The sequence below is a fragment of the Theropithecus gelada genome, chromosome 1 (genome assembly GCF_003255815.1).
Source record: "Theropithecus gelada isolate Dixy chromosome 1, Tgel_1.0, whole genome shotgun sequence".
Classification (NCBI taxonomy): Eukaryota; Metazoa; Chordata; class Mammalia; order Primates; family Cercopithecidae; genus Theropithecus; species Theropithecus gelada.
In genome coordinates, this window is record NC_037668.1 from 94,673,570 (window position 1) to 94,686,317 (window position 12,748).

The 12,748-nt window shown below is 33.7% G+C and overlaps 1 protein-coding gene across 1 annotated transcript in view; it reads right to left on the bottom strand.

Moving 5' to 3' along the window:
- The window catches only part of WDR78 (WD repeat domain 78), a 105,532-nt gene that overhangs the window by 4,562 nt on the left and 88,222 nt on the right, over positions 1-12,748 (bottom strand). The window contains 4 exon segments of the mRNA XM_025393022.1: positions 3,528-3,684; positions 5,751-5,977; positions 6,743-6,841; positions 12,569-12,690. Of these exon segments, the coding sequence (XP_025248807.1) occupies positions 3,528-3,684; positions 5,751-5,977; positions 6,743-6,841; positions 12,569-12,690 (605 nt within the window).

Sequence of the window (12,748 nt, forward strand, 5' to 3'; positions counted from 1 at the left end):
TTGAATATGAGTTTTTAAAATCAAAGTAAACTGAATAATCTTTTGTAAATATAAAGGCTACCTTAGGGAACATTAGAAATAAGAAATAAATTGGCTGGGCATGGTGGCTCACGCCTGTAATCCCAGCACTTTGGGAAGCTGAGGTGGGCAGATTACCTGAGGTCAGGAGTTCGAGACCAGCCATGGTGAAACCCTGTCTACTAAAAGTACAAAAATTAGCCAGGTGTGGTAGTAGGCGCCTGTAATCCCAGCTACTGAGGCGGCTGAGGCAGTAGAATCACTTGAACCCGGGAGGCAGAGGTTGCAGCGAGCCAAGATCATGCCACTTGATTATACTTTCTTGAATATCTATTGTCCCTTTCTTAGAAACCATGTCTTTTGCTTGTGTGTTTGTTCATTCAGATAGTCATTCAGCATTCACTGAATGCCCATTGTGTGCTAGTACTGCGCTAGACACTTACATATATGTTTCCAAGGGGCTCAAACTAGTAAGAAAAATAAGTATTCAAAATATTCCAACTTATATTGATAGATTATTGTCACACTTGACAGGATATATATATACACACACATATATATATAAATATTTATAAAATACATACACACAAATACATATATACATTCGATGAAAAGAAAATAATCAACATGCCAATACTCACAGATTTCTCTTCCACCACTATCTCCAACACACAATAACAAAAAATTTAAAACAACTCAAACAACTCAATTCCCGCTCCCAACCACCGCAAATTCAGAGTTTATGGGCAAGTTCTTAGAGCTCTTGTGAGATGGACTAAGAGAAACATAGAGTTTTGTTTTTTTTTTTTAAAGATGAATTTAGGCATTGAGGCTACATTTAGAATTGGAGGCTTATGGACAAAAGAAGAAAAAAGATTACTATAAACTATGTATTTGGATTCACTTAAAAATTTTAAGAGATTTGAATAAGAATGGAATTTTCTTTTAATTTCTTTTAGCCATTGAGCTGTGCATCTTAGGCAAGTTTCAGTGTGGAGATAAATATCCCAGTACCTGTTAAAATATCTGATACTCAATGAATGTTTGAGAAATGAAAAAATGTTTAATATCACGAAAAAGCCATTAGGATTACATTCCTCAGAGTAGACTAAAATTATTATGTAAGAAAACCAATGTGTTTTGTGAAACAAATACAGATGATATGGAAAACAGGTAAGTAAAAGGAAAAATATACATCTTATTGGTTCTGTTTCTCTGGAGACCCCTAACACAACTTCTTAAATAATAACTGTCTTTTAACAGAATAATGTTTTTATGCAAATGAACCTCTGGAACATAAAATTTATCCAAGACCCCACCCCTAAAACTAATAGTTGTAATACAAAACATGTTATTTTTTTCTCTAGTTTTTCAATGCATATTTATTCAACAAGCATTTATTGAATAACTACTATAAGCCAGACACTACTAGTCCATGGCAATACAACCCAGAACAAAAGAGACAAAAATCACTGTTTTCATAGAGTTAACATTCTAGGTGTGGGACACAGGCAATTAACAAAATATATAAATAAATTATGTTATAATGTATACATAAATTTATATATAAATAGATATAAAATGCAGAAGTAAGTTTATGTATATTCAAAGGTGTTAAATGTTATTTAAAAAATAAGTCATGAAAGAGTATTGAATAGGGGGTGTGAAAGATAGTAGAGGTTGCAATTTTAAATAAGACGATCAGGAAAGACTTAACTGAGAAAGTGACACTTGAGCAAAGATTTGAAGTAAGTAAAGAAATAAGTCCTGTGAATGTTAGGCTGGGGAAATGACAAGCATTTTATTGATTTACTTATTTAACATTTGCAGTCCATATGGTTGGGACAGAACTCTACCTCCTACATGTGACCCAGATCTAATCAATCATCTGATTTCCCTGGCCACATTTCCTTCTTGTTGGATATTTATGTTGTTCTGTTTTCCTTTTCCTTTTCTTTTCTTATCTCATGAATAATGCTATAATTTATTTTATTACATTTATAAACATTTCTATAGGATAGTCTCAGAAGTGCTAGTTAAAAGAAATCAATATTCTCCAAACATTCCCTTTTTTTTTTTTGAGTCAGAAGTTTGCTCTGTTGCCCAGCCTGGAGTGCAGTGGCGCCATCTCAGCTCACTGCAACCTCCGTCTCCCAGGTTCAAACGATTCTCGTGCCTCAGCCTTCTGAGTAGCTGGGACTACAGGCACCCGCCACTACACCCAGCTAATTTTTGTATTTTTAGTAGAGACAGAGTTTCACCATGTTGGCCAGGCTGGTCTTGAACTCCTGACCTCAAGTGGTCCACCTGCCTCAGTCTCCCAAAGTGCTGGGATTACAGGCATGAGCCACTGTGCCCGGTCTTCTCTAAACATTTCTAACAGTCTTGATTCAGATTGTCAAATTGCTTCCAAAAAGTTATACCGATTTCTATTCCAACCACCAGTATGAGAGGACTTATCAAATGTTTGCCAGTACAGAGTAGTCTTATTAAAAAAATACAAAAAACTAGCCGGGCGAGGTGGCGGGCGCCTGTAGTCCCAGCCACTCGGGAGGCTGAGGCAGGAGAATGGCGTAAACCCGGGAGGCGGAGCTTGCAGTGAGCTGAAATCCGGCCACTGCACTCCAGCCCGGGTGACAGAGCGAGACTCCGTCTCAAAAAAACAAAAACAAACAAAAAAAAAATTATTTTTAAATAAACTTTGTAAATCTGATATGTGAGAATGCTATTTGAATTTAATATTTTATCTTTTAAATTATTAGTGAGGTTGGATTTTAAAACATATCTACTAGTCATTTTTTGTGAATGACCTGTTCCTGACCATTGCCCATTTTTTATTGAAGTCTTGCTGTTTTTTCATATTTATTTGTACATATTTTTAACATATTTATCATATTTGTGCTAATATTTACCAGATTATTGTTTATAATAACAATGTAAATGTAAACACAAGAAACAGAGAAAAAATGAAAATTTTTAATTGAAAATTGAAAACTTTTTAAAAATAATAGGCATCTAATGACACCGAGTTGTTTGTCAAAGTTCGACACAAAACTTGGGTATTGAAGAATGTGGAATAAGAGGATAGGATAACGCTAAACCAACAGAAATAAATGCCCATTTGAGGAACATTGGAAAATATATAAAAATACAATTATTTTATGTAACAATCTTTTAATATATGAAGTAAACTTCTTTGACCATCTTTAAAAATTATTAAGTCCCAATTGCATACTAGGCACAATTTTAGGTTCTCCCATATAATATTTACAATTATTTTGCTCACCAAGATTATTATTCTCATTCTCTTTTACAGATAAAGAAGATGAGGTTGAAAAAAAAATAACCCTAATAGGTACCATGTCTAGAAGTTAGCAACTCTTGGAATTTATGTTCTTTTATTATATTACACTTCAGATACTTAGGAAAGGTAAATCCTCTGCATGCTACAAAAGTATATCTGAATAGAATAATAAAACGACACAAATTTTTTTACTCTTGAGTCTCACCCGGCCAGATTCCAAAGCAGTAGGCATATTTCTCAGTTCATACACAGAAACCTGTCCATCACTGTCTCCTACCAAAAGGCAATCTGTTTGTTTGGCAAAGAGAATGGTTGTGAACTTGATTCCAGGGTTAGCAGTATTCACAATCAGAGGGTCCAAACTGTAATGAAATATTTTATTTGTAAATTCAATTGTTATATTAATATGGTCTTTTAAATAGACAAGGAAAAATTTGAGATTTTTTAAATTAAATGTAACAAAAACCATAAGCCTATTTAAGTGTTTCCAAACTCAAAATAACTGTTCCTCACTCCTTAATCAAAACCTTCATTTCTTCAATGAACTAATTTCAACCAGGTAAATTAAAGTACTTCACAATTAAGATGGGAACTCATAAATTTAAACTTTTGTGATGGTTAATTTTGTGTGTCCACTTGGCTAGGCTATGGTACCCAGTTGTTTGGTGAAACATCAGTCTATTTTAAAGGTATTTTTTTCAAATACAATTAATATTTAATTCACTAGAATTTGAATAAAGCCTATTACCCTCCATAATGTGGGTAGGTTTCATCCAATTAGTTGAAGGTCTTAAAAGAAAAGACTGATATCCACCCAAAGTGGAATAAAATTCTACCTGCAGAATGCCTTTCTTCTCAAGACTGCAACATGACTTCTGCTGGAAATTCCAGCCTGCCAGCCTGCCAGCTTGCACCGCAGATTTCATACTTGATAGGACCCAGTCCTTAGAATAAATGTCTCTCTCTCTCTCTCAAGAGATAGATATAAAAATAGAGATATATAGAGACAGAGACAACAACAGATGTAAGTACATACATCTTATTGGTTCTGTTTCTCTGGAGACCTCTAACACAACTTCTTAAATAATAACTGTCTTTTAACAGAATAATGTTTTTATCCAAATGAACCTCTAGAACATAAAAGTACATTTTGAATAAGAAGTTTTCCTAGTCTTCATTATCTAAAGCAATCTACCTAGGGTTCTCAAAAGAAAAGAAGTAGCAAGTTTGTATACTTCTTTTAAAAATGTGTTGTCCTGGGAATTACAGGTTTTCCAGAAAAATTAAAATCAGAGGTGGGATTATTTAAGCAGCCACTGTATATATTAGTCACCTCATACTGGTAATCCTTGATTTTTGGTTCATACTGTTTTATAGAACAAACCAGGACAAAATTTTAAAATTACTGAATTATAATTCCTAGCAAAAAAAATTCTCATGAAGAATAAACCCATTGAATTTGACATCATTTCTTTCAAACAAGAATTTATTTTCTTGCTGTTTTTGCTAAAAACTAACATAAAGATATATTATAATTTCCAATTGAAAAAGTAGAACCATTAACCTTTTTATTCCAACATTGTATTAAGTTTCCATATTAGGAAGAATAAATTAATTTAGATAATCCTCTAATAACTTTGATGTAATATGTTAAATCAAAAATTTTAATTAAGTTCATACCCCTTTGAATATGTTTTGAAACAAGGTAAGAGCATAAGTAAATGTTGCAAAAATAATTATTTTCTCCCTTTTTTCTATCATAGAAAATTTTTAATTAAAAATGTAAAAATGCCTCTGTATGTTTCTCTAAATCAGGCAATGAATAAGAACTCAAGATAGCTATTATATCCTATATCGTCCTGTAAAAGTTTGAGGAGATGAGTAAGGTAAACTACTTTCTTTCTTTCTTTCTTTATTTTTTTTTGAGATAGTCTTACTATGTTGCCCAGGTTGGAGGACACTGGCTCAATCTTGGCTCACTGCAACCTCCAGCTCTTGGGTTCAAGTGATTCTCCTGTTTCACGCTCCTGAGTAGCTGGGACTACAGGTGCATGCCACCACACCTGGCTAGTTTGTATATTTTGGTAGAGACGGGGTTTCGCCATGTTGGCCAGGCTGGTATTGAACTCTTGACCTCAAGTGATCCACCTGCCTCAGCCTCCCAAAGTGCTGGGATTACAGGTGTGAGCCACTGTGCCCAGACAAGGTAAACTACTTTCATTCAAATATTTTTAAAATCATATACGGTATAAATAATTAACATTAATATAGCATCCTGGTATTATCTTTATTCATAAAAGACTCTTATAAACTATTACTTCTTTTAAAGTAACTACAGTACCCTCTAACTGGTGTCAAAGCTATCAGCTATAATTTAGTTTGAACTGCTTCTACTGTAAATTTACCCCAGAAAAATAGTAACACTTACGTGCTGATATGAAGGTCCCAAATCTCCACCCTGTTCTCATTTGCAGCTGCAAATATATAGGATGATTTTGGAGACCAGGCAACATCGTAAACAACAGAAGTAGTTGGATAAAAACTCAAAAATGGCTTGACACTCTCCTGTTGCCATATAATAACACCCCAATCTGCAGAACAGCTTAAAAATACATCATGACAAAATGGATTCCACGTCACTTTATACACTGGACCCTAGAAATAAAAAAAAAATACATAGGTAAACAATATTTAACATCATTTATTTTAAACTTGACTAGCAAATTAAAAATGCTAAGATTTCTAGATTTTCACACAACTCATTATTGTGTGGGCAGTATTTTAGCTGAGAATAAGATCATAGATTGAATCTTCCCTAAATTATTACATTTAGAAACATAAAAATATAGTTGCTACAATATTCACTAAATTTAATACATATTATGCATACTTTGAAAAAATAAAGAGTATTAAGAAAAGAAAGAAAGGACGGAGAAAATGAAAAAAAAGTGGCTGAAACAATCATGACAAGATATACAGCCAGGTGCAGTGGTGTTTGCCTGTAGTCCCAGCTTCTTTAGAGGCTAAAGTGGGAAGATCAAGTGGAAGATAAAGTGGAAGTTCAAGGTCAGCCTGGGTAACAGTGAGACCCATCTCTTAAAAAAAAAAAAAAAGCTATAGAGACTAGGTATGGGTGAAAGACAATTTTACTTTAGGATCAGCATGTTATCATAAGCAAAGTCTTTTAGAAACAAAACTTGTGACTTCCAAAACTTTCAAGAAGAAATCAAGGATATCTAGAACTCAAATAAAATGCCCCATACATTATTGGTGGTTTCCATAGAAGAAAACACTTAATTCAAGATGGTATTTTTAACTCTGAAGTTGTAAATTTATTGCATATTACATATTCTTTGTATAATGGTACTATTTTTTCAGAAATACAAAATAAATGTTCCAACCTTCTATAATTAAACTAACCTTATGTCCTCTGTAGGTATTTAGGTATTGTTCATTATATGAACAAGAACATTTGTGAATATGACCTTCTTCAGTGCCAGCCAAATAGATATTTGTGTCCTACAACACAGAACATCGAAATGCATTGGCTTGTGATACATTAGTAAGCGTCATAAATAGAAGATTAGATATTTCTGGATCTATTAAAATCAATTCGAGAACCCAAACTAAAAGCGCTATCTTGAATATACCAGTCTTGTCTTTTCCTTTTGTCATGATTTTATAATAATCAAACTACCTGAAAGACTACTGTGCAAAAGAAAATATAAATTGGTCCTTTGCTGGAATTAGGGTAGCATTTAATATCTGTCTGGAAATTACATAGAAAAACACTGGCTTAAAATAAATAAGAAATTTTCTAACATTTAGAGGTACCTGACAATGGAACCAGCAGTCCAGGGAAACAGTAAGTGCTCTTTCATTACAACTTGTCAAAGAAAAGACAGATACACACTTTTGAACTACATGATATTAAAAAAAAGAAAAAAATAAACTATATGATAAAGTATAATTTCTCCCAAAGTGGTATTACCAATACATATTCCCAGACAGTACTGTATAAAAGTTATCTGACTCACATTCTGTTTGACAGTTGCTTACATCAGAAATCTTAAATGTTGCCATTCTATTAGATGCAAAATTATATCAACCATTTTTAATTCCTATTTATTTGAATATTAATAAGGTTGAGCACTTTATGTTCATTGGCCACTTGTGTTTCCTCTTCTGTTTGTGTCCCGATCATTTTAGTAATAATATGTCTTGTTATTTTCCATTTGTATAAGTTCTTCATATTTTCTAGAATCGATTGCTTTGTCTATAACATGTTATAAATATCTTCTCCCAGTGTATGACTTATCTTTTTATTTTCTTTTTACCGTCTTTGATAAACATAAGTTCTCATTTTCTGTTATATTTAGCATTTTTTTGTGCTTTAAGAAATCTTTCCCTACCTTAAGGTCCTAGAGATATTTTCCTACATTTTCTTCTGAAAGGTTTTTGTGTATGATAGGATAGAAATCTAATTCCTTTTTTAATATGGATACTTATTATTCTAACACCATTTATAAGTGGTCATTTTTCACTAGCGATCTTCAATGTCATTGTTAAAAGTTGGGTTTCCCAGGAAATAAACTCTGAAATTTCATGCCAGAAGTGTCAGGGAGTGCTCTCAGGAACAACTTCTATGTAGGAAACAGGAATGGGCAGATATTTCAGTTGAGCCGTGATGCAGTTGCAATCAAGGGCTTAGTCCCAAGTATAAGAAGCTATGGAGAAAAGATGGCCCTTCAGAGTCCTGTCTCAAGATAAGGAAGCCAGATATTTTATAGATGCCCCCTTCAAGCAAGATGTTAGACTCAAACCTAACCATACTAATAATCAAACTAAGTGTAAATGATCTTGGCATCATAATTAAAAGGCAGTGATTTTAAGATTGTATAAAAAGGCAAGACCCAATTATATGCTACCTACAAAAAAATTTAAGTATAAAGAGATAAAAAGGTAAAAAGAAAAAGCATAAAAAATGATAAACCAGGCTAACACCAGTTAAAAGTAAGCTGGAGTGGCTATACTAATATCACACTAAGTAGATTTCAGAGTAAAAAAAAAAATCACAAGTTATAAATAGGGTCATTTCATCGTGATAAAGGAGTTAACTGATCAATAGGACATAATAATGCTAAACATATGTATGTACCTAATAAGAAAGCATCCAGATACACAAAGCAAAACTGATAGAATTACAAGGAAAAATAGACAAATCTACAATTATGGTTGGAGACTTTAATACCTCTTTCTCAATAATTGAAAGAAGTAGGAAGAAAATCAGCAAAGAGAAGTAATCTTGAACAATATTATCAGCCAATTTAACCTGAATGACATTTATAGAATATTCTAACTAAGAAAAGCATAATACATATTTTTCTCAAGTATACAGGAAATATTTACCAATACAGACAACATACTGGGCTTTATAACAAATCTTAATAAATTCAAAGAGTTCGGTTTATAAAAAGTGTTTTCTGTAATTATGGTGGGATTGAATTAGAAATTGGTAACAGAAAAGCCTTTGGAAATCTGGAAAATAAATAACATGCTTAATATCTGGAAATAATATCTGGAAACTAAATAACATGCTTCTAAATAACCCATCCATCAAAGAAGAAATCAAGGGAGAAAATTGGTCATTTGAACAGAATGAAAATGAAATAACATATCAGAATTTTGGGGATGCTGCTAAAGCAGTACTTAGGAAAAAATTATAGCACAAATAACTACATTAGAAAAGAAAACAGTCATAAATCAATGACCTCTGCTTTCATTCTAAAAAATTAGGAAAACAAGAGCAAATTAAAACCAAAGTAAATAAGAGAAATAAGGATCAAAGTGGAAATCGATGATAAAGAAAACAAACAAAATAGTGAAAACCAATTAAGTCAAAAGCCATTTCTTGGAGTTCAACAAAATTGATAAACATAAGTCAGACTAATCAGGAAAAGAGAGAAGACACAAATTACTAATATTAGGAATCACAGGGCAATGTCATGGCTTATGCCTATAACCCCAGCACTTTGGGAGGCCAGGGCAGGAGGATCACTTGAGCCTAGGAGTTTGACACCAGCTTGGGCACCATAGCAAGATTACACCACTACAAAAATAAAAATAAAAATAAATTAGGCCAGGTGCGGTGGCTCACGCCTGTAATCCCAGCATTTTGGGAGGCCAAGGCAGGAGGATCACTTGAGGTCAGGAGTTCAAGACCAGCCTGGCCACTGTGGTGAAACTCCATCCCTACTAAAAAAAAATACAAAAAATTAGCTGGGCATGGTGGTGCACACCTGTAATCCCAACTACTCAGGAGACTGAGGTGGGAGAATCGCTTGAACCCAGGAGATGGAGGTTGCAGTGAGCCAAGATCACTCCACTGCACTCCAACCTGGACTACAGAGTGAGATCATGTCTCAAAAAAATTAAATTAAATTAAATTAAATAATAAATTAGCCAGGCATGGTGGTGTGTGGCTATAATCCTAGCTGTTTAGGAGGCTGATGTGGGAGGATAGCTTGAGCCCAGGAGTTCAAAGTTACAGTGAGTTATAATCATACCACTGCACTCCAGCCTAGGTGACAGAGTGAGACTCTGTCTCAAAAAAAAAAAAAAAAAAAAAAAAAAAATTAGAGGTGAGATTACTATATATTCCACAGTTATTAAAGGATGCTAAGGGGATATTATGTCAATAAATTCCACAACTTTGATAAAATAGACAAATTCCTTAAAAGACACAAATTACCAAAGCTCACTCAAGAAGCAATACATAACCATAATAACCCTACATATATTAAAATTTGAATTTGTAGTTAAAAATTAAAAATCTCCCTACAAAGAAAACTCCAGGCCCAGATGGTTAATTCTATTAAGTATATAATGAAGAACTCATACTAATTTTATGAAAATTATTTCTAAAAGGAATTCTGTGCAGACATGATTACCCTGATAGCAAAGTCAAAGATGTCACAAGAAAACTATAGATCAGCCTCTCTTCTAACCAAAGATTCAAAGATTCTAAGCAAAATTTCACTATATCAAATTTGCTAGTATATTAAAAAGGGTAATAAACCACAATGAAATAAAGTTTATTTCAGGGATAAACATTCAAAAATTAATCAATCTAATTCACCATATTAACAACCTTGAAAAGAAAAACTATATGATCATCTTTATACATACGGAAAAGCATTTAACAAAATCCAACATCCATTCCGAATAAGAACCACCCAGCAAACTAGGAATGTAATGGAACTTCCTCAATCTGATTAACTGCGTCTACAAAAAGCCTTCATCTGACACCATACCTAATAGTAAAAGACTAAATGCTTTTCCTCTAAGATCAGGAACAATACAGATATGCATGCTTTCATCATCTTTACTCATCCCTGTACTGGAGGTTGTAACCAGTACAATCACACAAGGAAGAGAAATAAAGGCAACCAGGTTAGAAAGAAAGAAGCAAAACTGTTTTTATTTACAGACCATATGATCATCTTGAATTCCTTATGCCAAAGACACTTCAGGACACTAGACTAGGTTTTTTTCAACCAAGCGTTATTGACATTTTGGGCTAGATAATTCTCTGTTGGGGACTGATGTGCACTGGGAGGGTGGTGGCTGCCTGTATACTGAAGGATGTTTAGCAACATCTCTGGTCTCTTCCCAGAGATACCGGTAGCACTTTCCCACCCTCACCTCAATTCCTGACAGCTGCAACAACCACAAATATCTCCAATCATTGCCAAATGTTCCCTACTGGGAAAATTCTCCCCTCCCTGCCCACATTGAGAACTACTGTTCTATAGTCAAAGTTAAGGTGAATTACAGGAATTTGATAATGAAGGAAGTTAGAAGATGGCTGTAGTAATTAAAGTAAAAAATAAGAAAGGTCTGAACTGCATTAGCAATAGCAGGCTTGGACTTGAAGGGATGGGACAATAAAATTTAAGTATCATTTGGATGATAGGGTAGAATAGAGGAGTTCAAGTCTTGGTTTGCATAATGACGTAGATGATGGTGTCACCAAAGAGATGATCATATTACATGTAACAGAAAACATGGAATACATGTTCTGAAAAAGCCTATCACAGTGGCTGAATTTTCTGATTACAAAGTATCTCCAGATTGATAGAGAGTACAAGGATGGTTACCAGAGGCTGGGAAAGGTAGTTGGGGGTAGGGGGATGGTGGGGATGGTTAATGGGTACAAAGAAATAGAATGAATGAATAAGATCTAGTATTTGATAGCACAACAGAGTGACTATAGTCAATAATAATTTAATTGTACACTTTAAAAGAACTAAAAGAGTATAATTGGATTGTTTGTAACACAAAGGATAAATGCTTGAAGGGACGGATACCCCATAGTCTATGATGTGATTATTATTCATTGTACGCCTGTATCAAAACATCACATGTACCCCATAAATATATATACCTACTATGTACCCATATAAATTAAAAATAAAAAACAAACTATCTCCAGATAAAGAAAAAGAAGGACTTCATTAACTGTGCTCTGATTTGATTCTCGGTAAACATGAATTTAAGTGGTCTTTCTAATCCCCAAATCCTGAGAGTCACCATGCAAATTGAAATGTAGAAGACTATATATAAGTGGATTCAGTTTCTGTAAGTATGATAGAGCAGCAGAGTGACCAAGTGGGGCAAGGAGAGGCACTCAAGTTAAGCACAGAGTTGTAAAGAGAATCTTTCCATAGTTCCTCAGAAATATATACCTCTCATCTATCTAGCTGCAAAAGCAGATAAAGATCATAGTATAGCCAACTGGAATGTACCATTCCACCTTAGGTTAGCAGTTAAATCTGTGCTTATTTCTTCACTTACAAAGCACAATTTAAAAAAATCTTTATTGGAATATAATTCACATATCACATAATTCACACATCATATAATTCACACGTATCAAGTATATAATCCAATAGTTTCTAGTTTGTTCACAGAGTTCTGCAACCATCACCACCATCAATTTTAGTTTCATCACTCCCAAAAAAACTCTATCATCATTAGTAAGTCATTCCCTACTTTTCCCTCCCTCGTCACCTATTCTTCCACCTGCATCCCCTAGCCCAGACAATCATTTATCTACTTTCTGTCTCTAATATATTAGGCACAGTATTCATTAACAGGCTAATATTTGGTCTTGTTTTATGACTTAATACACTTCAATTTTGGAAACTGTTATATCCAGTGGTAAATAAGAGTGAAATGATTTACCTTGGGATGAAAAGAAAAACACATTCCAGGAGCCTGTCGAGATATCAAAGCTTCGTCTTTCTTTTCCTTTTCCCCTCCTTTTCTGTTACTGGTAGTTGTAGTTCTCTTTAATCGCATCAAATCTGTATTTAAAGAAAAACATATATAACTTGTTATTTACCACATGAAAGACTACCGCAA